The 21,727-nt window shown below is 44.5% G+C and overlaps 1 protein-coding gene across 1 annotated transcript in view; it reads right to left on the minus strand.

The window, feature by feature from the left end:
* Positions 1-2,057: 2,057 nt before the first annotated feature.
* Positions 2,058-21,727, minus strand: part of LOC147724356 (uncharacterized) — a 42,398-nt gene continuing 22,728 nt past the window's right edge. Inside the window, exon 2 of the mRNA XM_086918028.1 lies at positions 2,058-3,116. Within this exon, the coding sequence (XP_086774154.1) occupies positions 2,058-3,116 (1,059 nt within the window). The remainder of the gene's footprint in view (positions 3,117-21,727) is intronic.

The following is a 21,727-nucleotide window of genomic DNA, read 5'->3' on the forward strand; positions in this document are numbered from 1 at the left end:
CCTCGGAGGCCGTTTCATGCGGGCTTCTCCACCCGGCGCTGGTTTCCTGGTGCGCGCCTGGGCTGGCTGATGGGGGGGGGGGGGCGGTGGGCTTGTGGTGCACACTACCTGCCCCCTTGGTGAGTACTGCATAGCGGTTCCCTTTTTTTTTCCTTGTTTCCTTGTGGGTGACTGTGACCTTATGGTTGAGGTGTCTGTCTCTAGCTCAGCAGGTTATATGTTCGACTCCAGGTGTTTCCATGGTTACATCTGCTTTCTTGGCCTCTGGCCATTCCTCCCTGGGTCCCCCTGATCTTGTCTACTTTAAATGGTTGGCGGGGTCAGGTCTGGTTCTTTCGTAGATGGGTGTTCACCTGGGTGTTCCTGGTTCGTGGGCGTTGGAGCTTTCCGTAGGGTTCGCTTGGAACACTGGCTGGTGTATCTTCTCACTTGCGCTCTTCAGGTGTTTGGGTTGATGCCTTGTTGTCCCTCTGGTTGCTGCCGTGCTATGCGCCTGGACCTCTAGGGGATGCCGGGGTTTGGTCCCTGGGTCTCCTACTTGTGCTACTTGCGCTCTGCCATTGGGCTGGGTTCGGCTGGTCTCCCTATGGCCTTGCCCTGTGGGTTCATTGCTTTCTTCCGGTGCTGTTGGATCCTGTCGTCCTCTGGTCTCTCCCGGTCCTGTACCTGCATGCTGTCCCTCTGTGCTTTGCTGTTTGCGTGAGGCATGGGTTCATTTGCTGTCTCGGTCCGGGGCCCTTGGTGACTCCGGCTTGGTTCTCTGCCTCCGGTGCCCCCTGCTCCTGGGATCCTGGCAGTCCTTATGCATCTTCGGCTGCCTGCGACATCGGCTCCCCTGCCTTCGCTACCCTGTCTTAGGCCGTGGTTTCCCCTGTGTTGCCGCCCTCTTTTTGGGGGTTCTGCCTAGGGCGGGCCTTCAGGGCTTCCTCCGTGTTTGTGTGTTCCCTGGCCTTCTGGCTTTTCACTTGCTTGGCGCTTGTTGCTGGTTGACGGTTGCCGTCTGAGCTGGGGGTCGGTCTCTGTGGATTGCTGTTAGCCTGTCCCCTGGGTGCATGCCACCCGGTGGTTTCTTGCAGCTTGTTGCCTTGGATTCTGTTCCTCCTCCTGCCTGCCCTGTGGTTTGGATGGGTCGGTCCTGGTTCCTCCCTGGAGTGGTGTCTGCTTGCTGGGCAGTGGCTCACTTTGGGCGGTCTCTCCTGGGGTTTGGTGGCTTCTTCTTGTGGCCTCTTTGCTCTGTCCTCTGGGCCGCCATCCATTCTGCCCTGCGGGCTTGTGTTGTCCCTGGTCGGCCCTGGTTGGTACCTGACTTGGGGTATGCCTGGGCTTGCCTGTTGCTGTGGCCTGTTCTGGTCGTCCCTGGCTGCTTGTCGGGCGTTTGCCCGTTTTTTCGGGTCCTGGTGCCTTGTAGTTCTTGGGCTTCCTTCGGCTGCCTGCTGCCCTTCCGCCGGTTGGTTCCTGCACCTTTGGTGGGTTCGGGCCTGGTGCGTGCCTGTCTGGGTGCCTTCCTGCGGTTTTTCACTGTTGGGCGCTTCTTGCCTCCTTCCGGGTGCTTTTGCTTGCCCTGTGCTCGGGGTGCCTTCTGCGGGTTTGCTGGGTCCTCTCCCTTGTTTTCCGTGGGGAGAGGGCTGTTGTGTCCTCCCTCTGTCCTGGTGGGCCCTTGCCCTTGTTGGGCTGTAGGCTCCGGGGCGGTGCTGGTTGGGCCCTGGTTGGTTCTGGCTGGTGTTGGTTTTGCTTCTTGCGTGCTGCCGGTTTGCCGGGGTTTGGTTTCTTGTTGTGGTTTCCATTCCCCCTTCTTGTGATTCCCTTGATGGCTTGTTGGGCTTGCCTTCTTGCCTACCCCTTCATTTGCCTCCTGTGGTGGCTGGGTGTCATTGGTCTTCCTTGGCCTCTGCCTTGGGTGGTCCCTTGTTCTTCGGGTGCGCACTTCCTGTGCCCTGCCCTGTCAGCTGTGCCCTTTCCCTGCTTGTGGGTGTTGGGTTTTGGCCTCCCCTTGTGTGTGGGCCACTTTGCTCCTTCCCGCTCCTCTCTTTCCACTTTCAGGTTGCGTTGGCTTTGCCTCACGTCTGGGGCTCTGACCTTTTCCCTTTGGGGGCCTCTCGTTGGGCCTGTGCTCCCGCGCAGGCAGTTTTTGACCTGTGGTTTCTGTGACCCATGCTCTCTTTTTGGCTCTGGGGTGTTTCTTCTGCCCTTATTTGAGTCTGTTCCCACTCCCCTGTTGGGTGGTGTGCCTTTGGCTTCTCCGGGCTCCTCTCCTTTGGTTTCTGGTGCCTGGGTTGTTCCGGTGTGCTCTTGGGGCCTGGGCTCTGCCTCTGTTGGGTTTGCCCTTGTGGTAGCTGTGTTTGGCCTCCCGTTCCCTTGTGCGTGTGGGTCGCTGATGCACCTCTCGGCTTGGATGTGTCGGGCTTTGTGTTGTGGGGCCCTTTTTTGCTTGGGGTCCTCTTTTGGTCCTTGCTTGGGTCCTTTCCTGGCCACTCATTATCTTGGGCTTTTGGAGCGGTCTTGGGCTGGTCTTCTGTCCTTTCCTGTGCCGCTCCTTTGCAGCTGGCTGTGGCGCTGAGTCCATTGCGTGGGCTGCTGGGCTCCCTCCCTCTGCTTCTCCACTCTCTGGGTGGCCTGGCAGTGGTTGGCTGCTGTGCCTTTTCCTGTGCCCCTTTTTGGTTGGAGGTTTTTTGCCTCTCTTTCCGTGTCCTGGTGGTGCCTTGTTGTGTGCCTGCTGCCAGTTTCTCCGGCTGGTTTCTTGGGCATTTGTGGGTCTCCTGCGGGGTTGGGCTGTTGGCCTCTTTGTTGGACTTTCCTATTCTGTCGTTCTGCAGATCCTCTTGGGGTTCACCTTCAGTGGGTCCTTGGTGTCCTGCTTTCTCCTCCTGGCAGGTGGTCGGCTCTTGCTTGGTGGTGTTTCCTCCTTTCCGGTTCTGGGGATTGGTTTCCCCAGTTCCGTGTTGGGCCTCTGTTGTTGACTTTTTTGGTTGTGCCCTGGTTTTTTCCAGGCCTGCTTCAGGTTGCGCTTCTTTGCTCTCCCTGGCCTCCGTTGGGCGGGTTGCTGGGCTTCGTGTCCCGGTGTCTCCTGCTTTGGGGGTGTACCTCTGGCCTGGTTCTGGTGCCCCGGGATCTTCACCCTGTGGGACGGACTCTTAGTTCCTGCGGCTCTTCGGTGTTTCGGCTGGGTTTGGCCATTGGTCGGTCCTGCCCTGTGGCCTGGTCCTTCCGTGGGTTTCTGGCCTCCGGGTTCCCTACTGATGCTGCTGTTATCATCTGGGGGCAGAGGGCTTGCTTGGGTTCCCTGCCCCCTTTTCTTTCTGGCTGTTCCTCTGGATGGGTGCCTGTTTGCTTGTTCAGTTCTGCCTTCTTTGGTCTTTGCAGCTCTGCTGGTGGCTTCCCCTGGTGTGTTGGGGTTGTCCTGTGATTTGTTGTGTCTTTCCTTGCTCTCTTGCTTTGGCGTGCCTCTTCGTTTTCATCTTTCTTCCCCTCGCTTTTGGGTGTGGTCCTTTGTGGGTTCCTGTGCCTGTGGTTCGCCTTCTTCCCTGTTTTCAGGGGGAGGGTCACTCTCTGTCTTGCCTCTGCTGTGTTCCTCCCTGGGCCTTCGACCCTGCCGCCCTGTGTGGCCTGTTCTCCTCTGCTCTTGGCCTTAGGGATGGGTTGGCCTGTTTGGTCCCTGGTTGTGTGGCTGCCTGGTGGTGCCTGGGGTTGTGGGCTTCGCCCTTGGGGGTTTCTACCTGGTAGTTTGCCCTTTCTGGCTCCGTTTCTCCGTTGGGATGCGTCCAATTCTCCTGGACTTCCTTTGGTCGTTCGGAGGGGGGGGTCGGGGGGCTTGGTTTTGGCCCCTCTGTTTGTTCCCTTGGGGCTTGGCTCTGTGTGTGGGGCCCCTTCTGACTTGCCTGGGTGGTCTTGTGGTTTTTTTCTGGATGTCTCTGGCTGGTTTTGAGGTCTTAGCTCTGTCCACTTGGTTGGGGGCATGGTTGGTTGTATGGTCCTACCTGCGTTTTTCTCCTTTCTTGAGGGCTCCTTTTGCTCCTGTGGGTGTCCTTTTTCAGTCTGGTGCCCTGGTGTTGCTGGGGTTCCGGAAGGCCGGGTTCTCTGCTTTGGTATTCCCCAACTAGTTACGGAATGGGACGAGGACAGGAGAGACCTGGGAGTAATGTCCTATTACTTACCGGTAAACTTCATTACTCCTGGTCCCGTTGTCCTCGTCCCATTCCTTACGCCACTCCCTCCCTGGCGACCGACATTCCGGTTGTTGGCTTGGTATTTTAAGGCTGCATGCTGGGCTATGTACTACCAGTGGGAGGGAGAAGTTTGGGTATCCCAGCATGGTCCTGTTCTTTTTCTCTGTCAAAGAGATGGTCATCTCCACTCAGTTACGTGGGACGATGACAGCGGGAACAGGAGTAATTAAGATAACCGGTTAGTAAAAGGACATTTTGCCCTTCCTACGTCACTGGTTCTGGGGCTGCATTTTGTTCCCAGTCGAGCCCCAGGGCGCCGGTTATCACCTCTACAGTGTACAAATAAAAACATTATTAATTCGACTATTCACCACGGAGTGAATGTCTCCACCCACAAAGATTCAAAATGACCCATGTTTTCAATCAGAAAAAGGAGATTGCTATTTGTTAGATATCTCACTTTTGTGCAAGGCAAGAAATTGACCCTGGCATTTCTTTGCTGGGACAGCAGAGATTTAAATTTTGCCCTCTGCTTTCCTAGAAACAGAAAGAACTCTGCTAGCTTTCCTTTTTATTGTCATTGATTGCACTTAGATTGTGTGCAGTATTTAAATTGCTCGGCAGACTCGGGCGCAGCATCCCTGAAGGCAGCAGTGGGAGTCCAGCATCTCAGGGGAGCGAGCGGCAAATTGCAGCGTGTCTCAGCATCAGGCGGAGGATGCGGAGGTCACAATAACTCCATAGCCTGGCCGTGTCATCAATCACGCCGATGGATCCGGAATGGCTCCCACATTGTCCCAGCCACAGGTCTCAGGGCCCCTCGGCCTCATCTGCTACATTCCTCGGCTTTTATGTCCCTGGAAATGGAAGCAGAGGCAGCTGTGGCACGGAATTAAAACCGGTATTTAAACTCTGGCTGATATCTCTGCCTTGCACTGAAAGCATCGTTTAAATGACAAGGTGGACACATTCTCGGGTTAAATGTGCACTCTGATGCGGATGTCTGTCCTCCGTAAATCGCTGCTTTTATTCCAGAAAGCGGTGGAGTGCCATAATGGGAAACTGTAATGCAGTTGTGTTAACGTGAACTGAATATCATGCTAGGCCTCCGTGCCATCCGCGCAAAAAGCAGAGAATTTCTATTTGGGTTTAATTTGCACATGTATCTATACAAATACTGTTGCGTGCAGGCCGCCCATGCCAAGGACAAAATGAAGGTTGTATGCTGTGAAAACGTTGCATTGTTGAGTCTGTCTGCGTGCTCTGGAAATGGTCACATTTAATATTGTATTTTCTAGACTAAAGATAGGCAAAAAACTTTCACTGGTATTAGCAAAACATTTTGTCCCATGTGTAATTGTAATTGGTAGTATGTAGCGCTTACTGCCCCTGACGAGGCGTGGAAGAGCTTTTCTACCAGTAGCACGCTGTTCCGCAACCCAAAAAGGATAAGAGGAGAATTAGCATAGGGGGATATGAAATTAATTTGAGCGATGGATAGGTTAGTCTGTTATTTGGATTGAAAAAGCATAGTGGAGGGATCAAAGAGGGAAAGGTTTGCATTTATATAGCTCTCGTTACCCTTATGAGGCGTTGAAGCACTTTTTGGTGAGTAGCACGCTACTCCAGAACCCAAACAGGATTATTGATGAATTAGTATAGGGAATTATGACATTTATTTGAGTGGTGGACATGTAAAAAAAAATTTAATTGATACTTGTATAGCGCACTACTCACCCACAAGGGTCTCAAGGCGCTTGTACGAATACCGCTGTGGAACCCATCTTGGCTTTCCCTGTGAGGCGTCCACTCCTGGGCACCCCCAAGGTGGAGGCCAGGCATCCTTAGCGTTGTGGGGGCCGTTGTGGAGATTAAGCAAGCTATTGCCCAGAGTTGCAGAGTGGGACTCCATGATTGGAATAGGCACCAAGGCAAGAATTATCAGGTCTGTGGAATTTTGAGCCCAAGACCCGCTGAGGGGGGGAATTGAAGCCTGGTCCCGGGCCAGAACTCTGCATCAGGGTCTGCCACTCTAACAATTGAGCCACACGTGAGTCTATTAGCTGGATTGAAAAGGATAGTCGAGGCATAAAAGAGGGAAGGGTCTAGAAAGTTTTTTTTTGGAGATCATAGCAGCAGGAGGAGATTTGGAATGAGTAAAAAAAAGATGGAGGGGGCAAGAATCTCTAGAAGTGGATTAGGATGAAAGATGCAGCCTCAGATGAGTCTAGGAGGGGTACACGAGGGAAGGGTGGAGGTAAAGGACTTATTGAGAGAGGCATATGGTGAGATATAGGGTAATGCATTGGAAAGAGCAGTCGAATGAGGTTTGGGATGAGTCAGGGAGTGGAGGTAGAGGATATATTGAGAGAAATATAGGGTGAGAAATAGGGTAGTGCATTAGAGAGAGTAGGAGAATCATAGAATGAGGTCAGGGGTGAGTTAGAGTGAAGGTGTAGGATATATTGAGAGAGGTATAGGAAGAGATATAGGGTAGTGCATTGGAGATGCTGAATTAAGAGTAAATAAATATATATAAAGATACATATTGTACATGGAAGGTATGTATGTATTAGGAAGGTAATAGCAGAGAGAGAGTGGAGAAGTGTGGCTCAAGTGGTTGGAGCGGCAGACCCTGATGCAGAGGTCTAGCCCGGACCAGGGTTCAATTCCCCGCCTCGGCGGGTCTTGGGCTCAAATTTCCCCAGACCTGACAATTCTCGCCTCGGTGCCTATTCCAATCATGGAGTCCCACTCTGTAACTCTGGGCAATAGCTTGCTCAATCTCCACAACGGCCCCTCGCAGCGGGATGCCTGGCTTTCGCCTTGGGGATGCCCAGTAATGGGTTATCTCGCAGGGGAATACCAGGACGGGTTCCCTAAGCAAGCACTGGGATGCTTTCGGGCAGCCATGCGCTAATCAAATTTCATTTCAAATACTTTTGACTTTGCTCAGTCCCTATTTATCAGAGATATACAAACACTGTTAGAATGTCGGATTACATGTTCTTCACAGTATTTTCACAAATAACAAATTAAATACCAATATTTTGTTTTATTTGCAAGCTCTGAAGGAATGTATGATGCTATGAGTGAACCCAACCAAGCTGGAAGGCCTGCATATACTGCACAAGAGAGAATGGGAAATTGTAAGGACAAAACCATCTATTACCTGGCACAAAGAAATGTGTTGTAGAGACTGCTTCATCCAGGTCACGTCATGCAGACCTTAGTAGAAATCTGTGGTATTATATGAGAGGCGTGTGCTAAGTTGGAAATGATCTTTTAGCGACCATGCACGCTCAACACAAAGATATTTAAAAAAAACAGGAGGGATGTCTTTACCTAATCACCTACTTAGTGAGATGGTTACTTACTAACACTTGAGTGCAAAATGTCCCTTGCTTTGCTGATCAGCTTCAAGTATAACAACTAAAGAGTGGTTCCAGATGCCAAATACTGGCCATGATGTGTACAACACAGTGGAGATCCATCTGGGGCAGCAAGATCATCCCTCTGTCTATACTTGACATCCATAAAGGGCCATGGACAACAGCGCCACAACAGAAGCTATGGGTGCCAGGATGAACAACACCCTCAAGTCTAACAAGGACACAGATGCAGCCACAAAGCACTCACTTATCCTTTAATTCCTGGTGAGGGGGCGTGCACATTATTTTTAATGTTCCTGAACACAAGGTCTGAAGCTAATGTGATTCTCTGAGTATTTTGGGTATCATGTAAATATTAATCGTCTGTAAGAACTGGATTATTATTTGGGGTGGGCGACTGCCCACTTCCAGGAATAATTACAACTCTTATCAGGGAGAACCCTTAAAGCCACTAACTTAACCTGAGCTCTATATACTGGTAACTATGGCACAAAACATACAGGCCTAACAGATTTTTCAAATGATTTTGAGTCACATATTTGTAGGCTTTGTCAATTGCTCCCTCCCCTTTAAGGGGTGTCCATATTCTGTAATGCTCAAAAAATGTGATTAATGTCATCATGTAATTCAAACTTTTACCCATGGAGTTAAAAAGGAAAAGAAAACGTGGCTTTCTACAATGCAGAATTGCACTGTGCATACAATTTGACTTTCGGGAAATCCTACAGCACAGAAAATAAATGCCTTTGTCAGGAGAATGCTTTGGAAGCCGTGACTGGTGTAGTTTTGTAAACAGCCACCTAGTAAATTTTTTCAATAGACTAAAGTCATAAATCTACACTTGTGCCTAGGAGTACATGTACAGGTTTAGATTTATGGTTATTTGTGAATCAGGTGCAGGGTTTCCTGTTAATGCACTATTCAGCTGATTGGGCAAGGAAATCATAAATCACCCCTTCTGTGGACGAATGCAACCCTAAGCCTTGAGCGAATGAAGATTTCTACAATGCCCTTAATGGGTCCAAACTCTTTTTTACTGTTAAATAACTTTTTATTGGAATAAAAAAAAGAATACTAAGATTACAGACAGCAGAAGGAAGAAAAATACCATATAAAAAATACACATCTTAAAGGGTAAAGGGATAAAACAGCAATATTACGATAAAAAACTGTAAAATACAATCTTATGGTATAAGGTAAGTAAAAAAATGAGCAGAGTACATGTCTAACATTAGTCACTTTCATATTTTAAGTAAGAACAAAGGAGAGAAGGAGGGGATAGGAAAGGAATAGAAGAAGAAGGAGAGAAATAGGAGAAAAAAAAGATAGACAAATCAAAATTAGGGTAAAGATGAGTGCGAAGATAAAGAAAGGTAGTAAAGAGTAGCCAAAGTAAATCAGATTTAATTTTCTGAGATAACGATGAAGATGACACAGTATATATTCTATGCTTATCACAAATACAATTCCCCCATTTTAATAAATATATTTTAGAATAATCTTTCCAACAAGTAAGAATAACCTTAAAAGCAAGTGCAATAAAAAGGTCAAATAGCATCAATTTCGAAGGCTGTCATGGAAATAATCAGACATAGTGCGAAGAAAAAACATTTTGATTGTATAATGGAACATGAAATATCTTAGACCATTTAGACCAAAGAGATTTCTAAAAGTTAAAAACATTAGGGCAATAGTATATTAAATTAAGTATTGTGCCATTGGAGGAAAGACATGACCAAAAAATAGAGATCGAGTAATATTGGCAGCTTTGGAAGCAGTAAAGATTTTGTATCATAATTTCTTCCGTTGTTGAGTTGAGAGGGAAATATTGGAGAGGTCGTATTCTCATGCTATTTTAATTGAGGATTTAAGTTTGCCGGAAATAGGAGCAGATAAGATTTTATATGTGAAAGAAGCTTTAGGGTTAGAATCAAAGGCAATATTGTATAAAGGTGTCTAGAGAGTAAATGGAATAGAATCAACAGGAAAGATTTTGCTTATAAAAAAAAGATTGAAGTACGAATAGTATAACAGAATTGTGGGAGAATAATTGATGAATATATAAGATATCTTTTCTTTCCAGATATAAAATAGAATGATTCATGATGAAACTTAATACATTTATTATACCAGATAGAAAAGGCAAGGAACGATTGATAAAAATTAGAGCCAAGGTTGAACAATGAATGTAATAGATGTTGGGAATATTGTAAGATAGGATGCTTGGAAATAAAAGTGCAGTTAATCATAAAAACATTATATTAAAAAGAAAATGAATGTATACATCTTTCTAATTAAAAAAGCAGTATGACATATTTTAAAAGTTGGAAGACGTACACCCCCTTCATTTTTTGGTTTCATTAATTTGGATAAAGCAATACAGGCAGTTTTATTATTCCAGAGAAATTTGGTACAGGGAGAATTATTTTGAGTGAAATAATAATTAGGAATTTTGAAAGGTACCATAGGAAGTAAAAAAAGAATAAGAGGTGCAATCATCATTTTAAGAGTGTCTAATCTCCCCACCAGGATAAATGAAGAGGTGCCAAGAGGAGAGTTCATTTTGAATTCTAAGTTTTAGTCCACTAAAATTATAATCAAGAGGGTGGGAAATGGCAGGTGAGAACCAGACACCTAAATATTTAATCTTACATGGATACCACATAACATTGGTATCAGAAAACATAAATTGATAACATAAGGAGCTTATAGGTAAAATCTCAGTTTTATAGAAGCTTAATTTGTAACCAGATATTTTAAAATATAGATTAATCTCCTGTTAGAAGGGAGGTAATCCCATATCATGGCCCAAAGTCAACAATTCAGGCCTAGGGAGCTCCTGCATATTATGTGATGTGACCTACTTCTGATCCGTGCAAAATATTGTGAATTGCTGAAGGCTAAACAAATATTTATATGAATGGGGGGGGGTTTTGTCCTACGGGTCCTGGCTGGAAAATTACATTAGTAAAGAAAAAGAGGTGCCAGGGCTCGAGTTTGAAACACCAAAGCTTATTTATTCAGCTGGTGTAAGCCTTCCTTTCAATGATTCAAGAAGGTATGTATTTATCATATTTCAACATTTCAAAACATATTTACATTTTCGTACAATCTTCAGAGTGAGAAACCTTCCTTAAGCTGTGGAAACAGTTTAAACACATTTTTTCATACATTACAATGCTTTCAATATATTCAAACACAAAACAAATAAGCAAAATTCATCAATAGTTACATTCAAACTTTTTCATATGTGAAAAAAAGAACTGTGAATCATGTACACCTAAACTCATTCGGGTACATTTGCTTATGAATACATTGCCCTATGCTATTATGCGTCTCTTTCGAACAGCCAGATAGCCGACGCGTTTCCAAACCCTTCTCTTAATCAATGGGGTTCTTCATCAGGGCTGGGCTGTGTACCTATGGTGCAAAATTAGGGGACATTTAGTATCTCCTTTTCCCTAAACTTTGTAATCTGATTAATGAACAGGCTAAGGCTTTAGATTATTTTTACCTGGTTTCACGTTATTGTTGAGCGCTGTTTTCTAGGCGGGGCATCAGGTAAAACATAAGTTTTCACCACTACCTGAATGGGGGTGAAGGTTAGCAAAGATTATAAGTATTTGAGCTTCTGTCACTACTTATTGTCTTTGGTTCTGTATGTTTTTAGAGCACTGACACTTACTTGTATATCTGTTCGTCTAATTCTTCACTACATCGGAGTGACCATGTCTAGAAGTCTACTGCGCGTTCCGCGGTGATTGTTATTCTGTGAGATCAGAAATTGAATATCAGTTCATGTCCGAAACTCATACTCAAATTTTATATGTATTTATTGTCTGTCCTGCTTACTTGTGCGGGATGCGGCGGGGGACCCAGGCGTTGCTATATTTATATCTGGTTGCGCGAGCAGCGGCTCAAAGGTGATTCAAGATTCTGTGGGGAAAAAGGCACAACGGTAGCTACTGTTACTACGCGATCATATTTCTCTTTGCTTAACGCTTCGGTTCAGTAACCGGGGAGAATCTTACCCTGGTCCGTGTCTTCAGATGCCGCACTTGGGGGTCTGTGCGCAGCGTGACTCTCACTCCGTTTGTCAGTATTCAGGGCGGGTTTCAACACTCAGCGGAACGCGGTTTCCTATTTAAATATGCTGCTCAGCATTGTGGGATATGTAGTTTTGCGGGTTTTCCGCGCTTGTTTACCAAAAAAAATATTTCTAAAGTTTGTGGTTCTCGTGGCTACGGGTACAGCGCTGTGATTCACGTCTCCTCAAAGAGTGTGTTTTTTGGGACAGGTGGGGTTCACCGGGAGCTCAATAGTTGGATCTTTGTAGTTCGGACATTTCGTTCAGGCCATCCATCACACAATTAAATTTTAAAATTAAATATGCTTCTTTTTGGAGTAGCATGGCATCGATGTTTCCTCCTCTTAGGGGGACTTTCATGGCTTGTAGTATTGTCCACTTAAAATCTGTCTCATTATGATTGTGTTCCACAAAGTGCTGAACCATGGGCGCGGACAGCACTTTGTTTTTGATTCTCCATCTGTGTTGAGCTATTCGTTGATTAGCTCTTTGTGTGGTTTTCCCAATGTACAACTTGGGACAAGGGCACATGACTGCATATATGACGTTAGTCGTTTTACAATTTGAGAACCCTTTATGTGTCCATTTTGTATTATTGAATAGGAATTCTTCACCTTCTATTGTGTTGGGGCAAGAGACACACGAGCCACATTTATGGTGGCCTGTTACGGGAGGTAGTCTCCATAGCGTGCGTAGATCAGTTCTAGCTTGGCTGATGCCCAGATCGGCTCTGACTATGTGCTGTGCAATTCTTCTATTCTTCTTTAGGGCAAACAATGGCTCCTCCATTGGAACTTCTGAATTCTTGATCAGATGCCAATTCTTTCGAATAATGGATTTCAACTTATTCGTATATAGCCCAAATGTGGTGACACATACGGGCCTTTCGAGGGGTTTGATTTCTTTCTTTGAGTTCAATAATTCCTCCCTTGGGGTGTGCCATGCCCGTGTGGTAGAGTGTTTCAATAGTTTGTGAGGAAAACCTCTCTGTTGCAGTTGGTCACTTAGTATCTGAGAGTGGATCAAAAAGTCTTCCTTCCTGGAACAATTCCGTTGGATTCTCAACATTTGTCCGTACGGCAAGTTGGATTTTAGGCTTTTAGGATGGTAGCTTGCATAGTGCAAGATGGTGTTCTTGTCTGTATCTTTACGATGTAAGGTGGTTGTCAATTTGTTTTCATAGGGAAAAACCACCACATCAAGAAAGGTGAGGGATGTTTTATTGGATGTTATTGTAAATTTTATATCTGGATGTCTGGTGTTAAGCCACTGATGGAATTGGGCAAGCATTTCTTCAGACCCTTTCCATTGACACCAGATATCATCAATGAAACGATACCATTTGGTGATGTTTTGTTGGAAAGGATTATTGCGGTAGATGTAAAGCTCCTCGTACAGGGCCATGAAGAGCACCGCCATTTCTGGGGCATAAGGACACCCCATGGCGGTGCCCTTCACCTGCACGTAGAACGTGTCCATAAACCTGAAGTAGTTCCTTTTGAGTGCTATTCTCGCCAAGTCAATAATGAAGTCTGTGGGGACTCTATCTGGTCTGGGTCGTGTGTCGAGGTAATACTCCATTGCTTCAAGTCCCTCCTGCTGGGGGATTTGGGTGTATAGGCTGGTGACATCAAAGGATACCATCAGTTCTTGATCTCCATCAAATGGGGTCCCTTCAATCTTATTAATGAAATCTCTTGTGTCTTTAAGGTATGATTTTACTTCGGGTAGAAAGGGTTTTAGGAACACATCCACGTACTTTGCTAACGGTTCCAATAATGAATCGCACCCGGAGACTATGGGCCTCCCGGGTGGTTCAGTCAAGCTTTTGTGAATTTTCGGTAGAAAATAGATCACTGGGATGCGTGGGCTCTTTTTGTCTAAATATTGAAACTCTTTTGTTCCTAATATCCCTATGTCACGACCCTCCACGAGTTTTATCTGAATCTCAGCTTTTATTTGTGGAGTTGGATCCTCTTTAACTTCTCTGTACCACTCAGTGTTTTTAATTTGACTGTTGGCCTCAGCAATGTATTTATGTCTGTCCCAGACCACAAGTGCACCCCCTTTGTCAGCGGGTTGTTGAACAAGTCGTTCTATCCTCCATCACGCAATTAAGTAAACAAAAAATGTTCCTCAAGAGGAACATTAGCAGAGATCAACAAATGGCTCTAAACAACTTATGTAAAGACGATTCGATAGTGTTAAAACCCGCCGACAAAGGGGGTGCACTTGTGGTCTGGGACAGACATAAATACATTGCTGAGGCCTACAGTCAGATTAAAAACACTGAGTCGTACAGAGAAGTTAAAGAGGATCCAACTCCATAAATAAAAGCTGAGATTCAGATAAAACTCGTGGAGGGTCGTGACATAGGGATATTAGGAACAAAAGAGTTTCAATATTTAGACAAAAAGAGCCCATGCATCCCAGTGATCTATTTTCTACCGAAAATTCACAAAAGCTTGACTGAACTACCCGGGAGGCCCATAGTCTCCGGGTGCGATTCATTATTGGAACCGTTAGCAAAGTACGTGGATGTGTTCCTAAAACCCTTTCTACCCGAAGTAAAATCATACCTTAAAGACACAAGGGATTTCATTAATAAGATTGAAGGGACCCCATTTGATGGAGATCAAGAACTGATGGTATCCTTTGATGTCACCAGCCTATACACCCAAATCCCCCAGCAGGAGGGACTTGAAGCAATGGAGTATTACCTCGACACACGACCCAGACCACATAGAGTCCCCACAGACTTCATTATTGACTTGGCGAGAATAGCACTCAAAAGGAACTACTTCCGGATTATGGACATGTTCTACGTGCAGGTGAAGGGAACCGCCATGGGGTGTCCTTATGCCCCAGAAATGGCGGTGCTCTTCATGGCCCTGTACGAGGAGCGTTACATCTACCGCAATAATCCTTTCCAACAAAACATCACCAAATGGTATCGTTTCATTGATGATATCTGGTGTCAATGGAAAGGGTCTGAAGAAATGCTTGCCCAATTCCATCAGTGGCTTAACACCAGACCTCCAGATATAAAATTTACAATAACATCCAGTAAAACATCCCTCACCTTTCTTGATGTGGTGGTTTTTCCCTATGAAAACAAATTGACAACCACCTTACATCGTAAAGATACAGACAAGAACACGATCTTGCACTATGCAAGCTACCATCCTAAAAGCCTAAAATCCAACTTGCCGTACGGACAAATGTTGAGAATCCGACGGAATTGTTCCAGGAAGGAAGACTTTTTGGTCCACTCTCAGATACTAAGTGACCAACTGTAACAGAGAGGCTATCCTCACAAACTATTGAAACACTCTACCACACGGGCATGGCACACCCCAAGGGAGGAATTATTGAACTCAAAGAAAGAAATCAAACCCCTCGAAAGGCCGGTATGTGTCCCCACATTTGGGCCATATACGAATAAGTTGAAATCCATTATTCGAAAGAATTGGCATCTGATCAAGAATTCAGAAGTTCCAATGGAGGAGCCATTGTTTGCCCTAAAGAAGAATAGAAGTATTGCACAGCACATAGTCAGAGCCGATCTGGGCATCAGCCAAGCTAGAACTGATCAACGCACGCTATGGAGACTACCTCCCGTAACAGGCCACCATAAATGTGGCTCGTGTGTCTCTTGCCCCAACACAATAGAAGGTGAAGAATTCCTATTCAATAATACAAAATGGACACATAAAGGGTTCTCAAATTGTAAAACGACTAACGTCATATATGCAGTCATGTGCCCTTGTCCCAAGTTGTACATTGGGAAAGCCACACAAAGAGCTAATCAACGAATAGCTCAACACAGATCGAGAATCAAAAACAAAGTGCTGTCCGCGCCCATGGTTCAGCACTTTGTGGAACACAATCATAATGAGACAGATTTTAAGTGGACAATACTACAAGCCATGAAAGTCCCCCTAAGAGGAGGAAACATCGATGCCATGCTACTCCAAAAAGAAGCATATTTAATTTTAAAATTTAATTGTGTGATGGATGGCCTGAACAAAATGTCCGAACTACAAAGATCCAACTATTGAGCCCCAGGTGAACCCCACCTGTCCCAAAAAACACACTCTTTGAGGAGACGTGAATCACAGCGCTGTACCCGTAGCCACGAGAACCACAAACTTTAGAAATATTTTTTTTGGTAAACAAGCGCGGAAAACCCGCAAAACTACATATCCCACAATGCTGAGCAGCATATTTAAATAGGAAACCGCGTTCCGCTGAGTGTTGAAACCCGCCCTGAATACTGACAAACGGAGTGAGAGTCACGCGACGCACAGACCCCCAAGTGCGGCATCTGAAGACACGGACCAGGGTAAGATTCTCCCCGGTTACTGAACCGAAGCGTTAAGCAAAGAGAAATATGATCGCGTAGTAACGGTAGCTACCGTTGTGCCTTTTTCCCCACCGAATCTTGAATCACCTTTGAGCCGCCGCTCGCGCAACCAGATATAAATATAGCAACGCCTGGGTCCCCCGCCGCATCCCGCACAAGTAAGCAGGACAGACAATAAATACATATAAAATTTGAGTATGAGTTTCGGACATGAACTGATATTCAATTTCTGATCTCACAGAATAACAATCACCGCGGAACGCGCAGTAGACTTCTAGACATGGTCACTCCGATGTAGTGAAGAATTAGACGAACAGATATACAAGTAAGTGTCAGTGCTCTAAAAACATACAGAACCAAAGACAATAAGTAGTGACAGAAGCTCAAATACTTATAATCTTTGCTAACCTTCACCCCCATTCAGGTAGTGGTGAAAACTTATGTTTTACCTGATGCCCCGCCTAGAAAACGGCGCTCAACAATAACGTGAAACCAGGTAAAAATAATCTAAAGGCTTAGCCTGTTCATTAATCAGATTACAAAGTTTAGGGAAAAGGAGATACTAAATGTCCCCTAATTTTGCACCATATGTACACAGCCCAGCCCTGATGAAGAACCCCATTGATTAAGAGAAGGGTTTGGAAACGCGTCGGCTATCTGGCTGTTCGAAAGAGACGCATAATAGCATAGGGCAATGTATTCATAAGCAAATGTACCCGAATGAGTTTAGGTGTACATGATTCACAGTTCTTTTTTTCACATATGAAAAAGTTTGAATGTAACTATTGATGAATTTTGCTTATTTGTTTTGTGTTTGAATATATTGAAAGCATTGTAATGTATGAAAAAATGTGTTTAAACTGTTTCCACAGCTTAAGGAATGTTTCTCACTCTGAAGATTGTACGAAAATGTAAATATGTTTTGAAATGTTGAAATATGATAAATACATACCTTCTTGAATCATTGAAAGGGAGGCTTACACCAGCTGAATAAATAAGCTTTGGTGTTTCAAACTCGAGCCCTGGCACCTCTTTTTCTTTACTAAACAAATATTTATGGCACAGTGCATAATGGCCACTGTGAGTAAGGGGCCTGCAGTTTGGACATGACACACTTTGAAATGGGAGGAAAATTAAATGAAGTTTTAGCTCAAGAAGTTAGGTAAACTCCCTTTCAAGTGTCTTCTATTTAAAAGCATTCAGGGGCATATTTTTATGCATACCTCAAAATTTGACTTAGCAAGGTTTTATGTTTATGACAGATATACCTCAGTTTTTCAGTTTTTTTTTCACTGTGTCTCAGCCCCAGTCTGGCCCATGATTCTGAATGAGCACTGCTCATTGTCAGGCCTAGTTATCTGCTGCTTCATGATCATAATGTCACATGAACACAGCCTTTCCTTAACTGTTACAGGAAAAAATGACATTGAGCCCATCTAATAAATGACCTCATGGCTGCGTGGTACTCCAAAGGGGTCAGGAAGCGACTGGTAGCTTCCATACATCTGTTTGTAAAGGCCTGATCTAGGCTGAGTGATTTTTGGGAGGTCTTCATGGCAGCAGTGTTATGAGGCAAGTGAGCTTTTTTTCCTCAACCACGGAGTACATTTAGACAACGTACGTGATCGTCAGCAAAGACAGACATAGCCATTGACCTTCGTACATAATTTTCACCAGTATTAGCCTATGGCTGTGTCCGTTATAGAGTTAAACGCCCACTAGGTGGTCAAATTCTTAGTTCGCATAGTAGCACTACGCGTAGCTACGCAAAGTGCACTTCGCACCACTTGAGCTACGCGAACTGCGTAGTGCACTGTGCAAAATGTTGTTTGCACTGATTGCACAGTGCCGAATGCTTGTCTGCACTGCGCAATCAGTGCAAACCGCATCTTGCACAGTGAAAGCGGTCGTTTTCTGCCACTCAAGTACATTTCTACTCGAGCAGCAACTTTCTCAACGCGGACTGGTAGTTTCTCATCGCAAGCAGTCACAAGCATACGTGACCACTCGCAATGCCAAACCTGTCCTTCCCGCGTTGAGAATCTCGCCGGGAGTTTTTTTTTTGCCAAGCTCGTGATCCGCAACTTGATGTTGCTGATCGCGAACGAGGAAAAAGTCTCGCCGGGATGTTATTTTGTTCTCTCGCGGTCTCCAACTTGCCGTTGAGGACTGCGAGCAAGCAAAAACTGACGCTGCACTACGTTGCTATGAGCAATCACGTAGTGCGAAGTAGCGCAAACTTTGCAAACTACACGAGCATAGCGTAGTGCTTCGCCCAGGATTAATTCAAACTTCGATGGACACAATAAAAAAAATAAAATAAAAATTTATGTGTAGTGTGTTAGTGCTCTGAAAAGCAATTTTAGCACGACACATCTGTTGGCAACATTTATGGCAAAATAAATAATAATTTTGTAAATAATACATTTGATTTTTAGGCTATGTATGTAATGTGTGAAAAAAGGACAAAAAGCAAACGTTTTATTAAAATATGTAGTAAAACCATATATATTTTGTATAACTGCATGACTTTAGTGTTAAATATCAAATACGTTGCTGTGGAAAATGTAAAAAATGTGCAAATGTTTTACCAATGTAGACATATAAACCTTGGGAGAGTGAGGAGATGACGGCCTCAGGTGTGCCGCCCATTTCCAGACCTTGAGTGATAGGCAAACAAATGATGGACAGAATGCTGAATAAATCATACATTCACCCCCAGTCAAGAGATCTGGGTTAAATCCATCATTCTTCTGCTCACTATGCCTCACCAGTTTGGACCAAGCCATATGCAAATCAGTCTTGACCCTGTTTCTCATGGGAACAGTCCAGCCCGAACTGCCAAGTCAGGTTATACCTGGAATGGAAACAAGCATCCTGGAACCGGTTTCAGGGTAGTGCCACTCATCAGCCAGGCTTGCTTGAATCCAGTGGCACATTGAGCATTTTCTGACCTTGCCATCATAGAAGAAAGGGATATAATTAGGTAAACTATAATGGATTTGTCATCAGCTGGATCCAGATCTTCAACCTTACAACAGAAATTCCACATCTATTATACCAATTCTCAAACGCATGGCAGTACTTCATTCTGTGGTCACAGGGTCCTTCCAATATACTGTGGAAGTATCTGGTAGAATGTCACAGCCAACTTTCAATGTGTGCTGCGCGAAGTTATATCTTCACTTATGAGACACATCATCAGCTTCATCCAGTTTCCACAGCAGCAAGATTTAGAGAATGTGAAGGGGGACTTTTATGGTTTGGGTCACCTACCACAAGTGGTTGGAGCAATTGATGGCCCATATAATGCCTTATTGCCACCAAACGCCAGAGAACAGGTCTACTGGAATCAGAAACATTTCCACTAAATCAACGTGCAAATCCCCTGGTTTCCTGATTTGCACGTCATAAGCTTCTGTGTGTGTTTCTCCAGCTCAGCCCATGATTAATATATATTACGGAACAGCTCCATAGGGGTTTCAGATTCTGAAAGGCCAGATTTTGTAGTCTGGACAAAACTAGTGGAGCCCTCCTCTACTCACCTGATAAGGTGTGCCAAATCACCATGGCCTGCTGCTTGCACCACAACATCGCCCTGCAGCAAAACATCCCTTACATCACAGAGAATAGAAACCATGAAGAGCCACCTGGTAAGGATCCTGAAATGTCACATGAAGATGACAGTGGTGAAGAGGAAAGAGATGACTTACATCAAGATGTCATTGACAACATCCTCTCATAAGTGTAAGTATATCTTTACATGTTCTCACTTTCATCATTACACCAACTATTGATGTGATAATGAGAGAAGATTGTCATGGTAATTTGTTAGAGAGGGCAATTTCAGGGAAATTAAGGCCAATGGCATTTGCTAATCAAAGTTTTGACACATTGACTACTCTGTTCAGTTACACTGTTTATCTCTGATTGTTTTTTGAACTGTTGTTATGTACCCCAATGTAAGCCTAAATAGCTAAATTACCTTTCTCTGCATAAACGTTCTAGAACTGACCTTTTACCCAGTTATGTGCTGAATAAATGTCAATTGGTTTCCTTGAAAAAAAGCCTCATTTATTATGCTTGAGGATTCTTAGAAAAGACAACTGCGCATTACGTGTAAAACAGGATTAGCATATTCTGTGTAAAAGTCATGGTCATCTTCATCCTAGAGCGAAAGAACTACTTTGCATAATTGCAGGTATTATTTTAGGCTCATTTGCATAATCATACTCACAACATATCAGTTGTGTTAGGAACCCAAGGCTATCCTTATGGTATAAAAGAACCATACCTACACTAGATAGACAGAGCAGAAGCTTCCACGCTGACACCAGACACTGAGGTCCCTGCACGCAGAAACTCCAGAATGCAGGGGTCTGACATCCCTTGTGGGGGTCCAACTTCAGACCAAGATGGGGTACTTCGTTCTCTCCCATCGGGTAACGGGGTTGGCACTTTCCTAGGGGATTCTTGGCTTTCCACCGACATACATGCTAGGTACACTTTGGTAGGGTTTGCATCGTAGGAGTACGTTTGATTACTGTCATGTCTATATGCTTGCATATATTTACTGTTTTAGCATGATGTTAGAATTCTACCTTTTATTTACTCTGTTGGTGCTTGTAATCTTATACATCTGTGTCTGTCTAATGGTTGTCGCAGCAAACATGCTTTATACTAGAATGACGCTGGTTCAATAAATGCTCATTGAAAACGTCCCCATTGTTCATTCTGTGTATCTCTCTGAGACTGGGTGAGCGCGATTGACTGAGCGAAACGTAATATGCTGTTTCTGCGATCCCTGAAGGATCAAGGGATATCATGTTCAATAGTTGCCAGGAACTATTTACTCATTAGTAGGGTTAAGGGTCTTATGGTGGCACTGTGAGCTAGCTGGTCCAAAGGCTAACATATCCTTAGGGGGTGTCTGGAATCAATCTGGACACTAATCCCTTAGTTGATGTTGTCTAAATGATCAGATCCTATGTATTTTTAGGAACTACATGACCCTGTGTCCTCGAAACGTTGACTCTGTAATGTGTCTATTATATTATGTTTGATTGGAAATCTTTTTGTTTTGATCTGTTTAAGATTCCTTCACCATATTATCTATATTTGGAAATTGCAGAGCTGTGACATTTGCAGGTATATGGTGCTGTTTCGAAGTACAAAGGGAGAATAGGTTGATCCTGGGAAAGACAGATACAGACTTTGGGTATACAAATCTTGTACCAAGGCAACTTGCACTGTGATTGAATGGAAGATTTAAAGATTCCATTGGACTTGTTCTTTGTCATGTGCTGGCACTAAGGCAATATGTGTGCCATCATTAGCTCAAACCGCATGTGGTTATGGTGCCAAATCATGCTAAACTCCATTCACATTGGCAAAATCCTCATTGTGTGTAAATTGTATGTAGCTATTTATGTTTCCCATCATTGTAGCACATACGTCATGTGGCACACAACTGAAACTTGGTTGTGACATTCCACCAGATAATGGAATAGTTGATTGGAATTATCCTGTGTCGACAAAATGTAGTATTGCCATGTTTGGTCTATTGATGCTATTGAATCCTTATGTGAACCATAAGATCTGGCTCCAGCTTATGACATGAGTCAAAGATAATATGCCTATTAAAACTGGTTATTTTGGATATATCCCCTTCTTCCATGTTGGCAAGGTCTGGAACTAGAAATGTGAAAACTGGTACTGA

Source organism: Lissotriton vulgaris, chromosome 4_1 (assembly GCF_964263255.1).
Source record: "Lissotriton vulgaris chromosome 4_1, aLisVul1.2, whole genome shotgun sequence".
NCBI lineage: Eukaryota > Metazoa > Chordata > Amphibia > Caudata > Salamandridae > Lissotriton > Lissotriton vulgaris.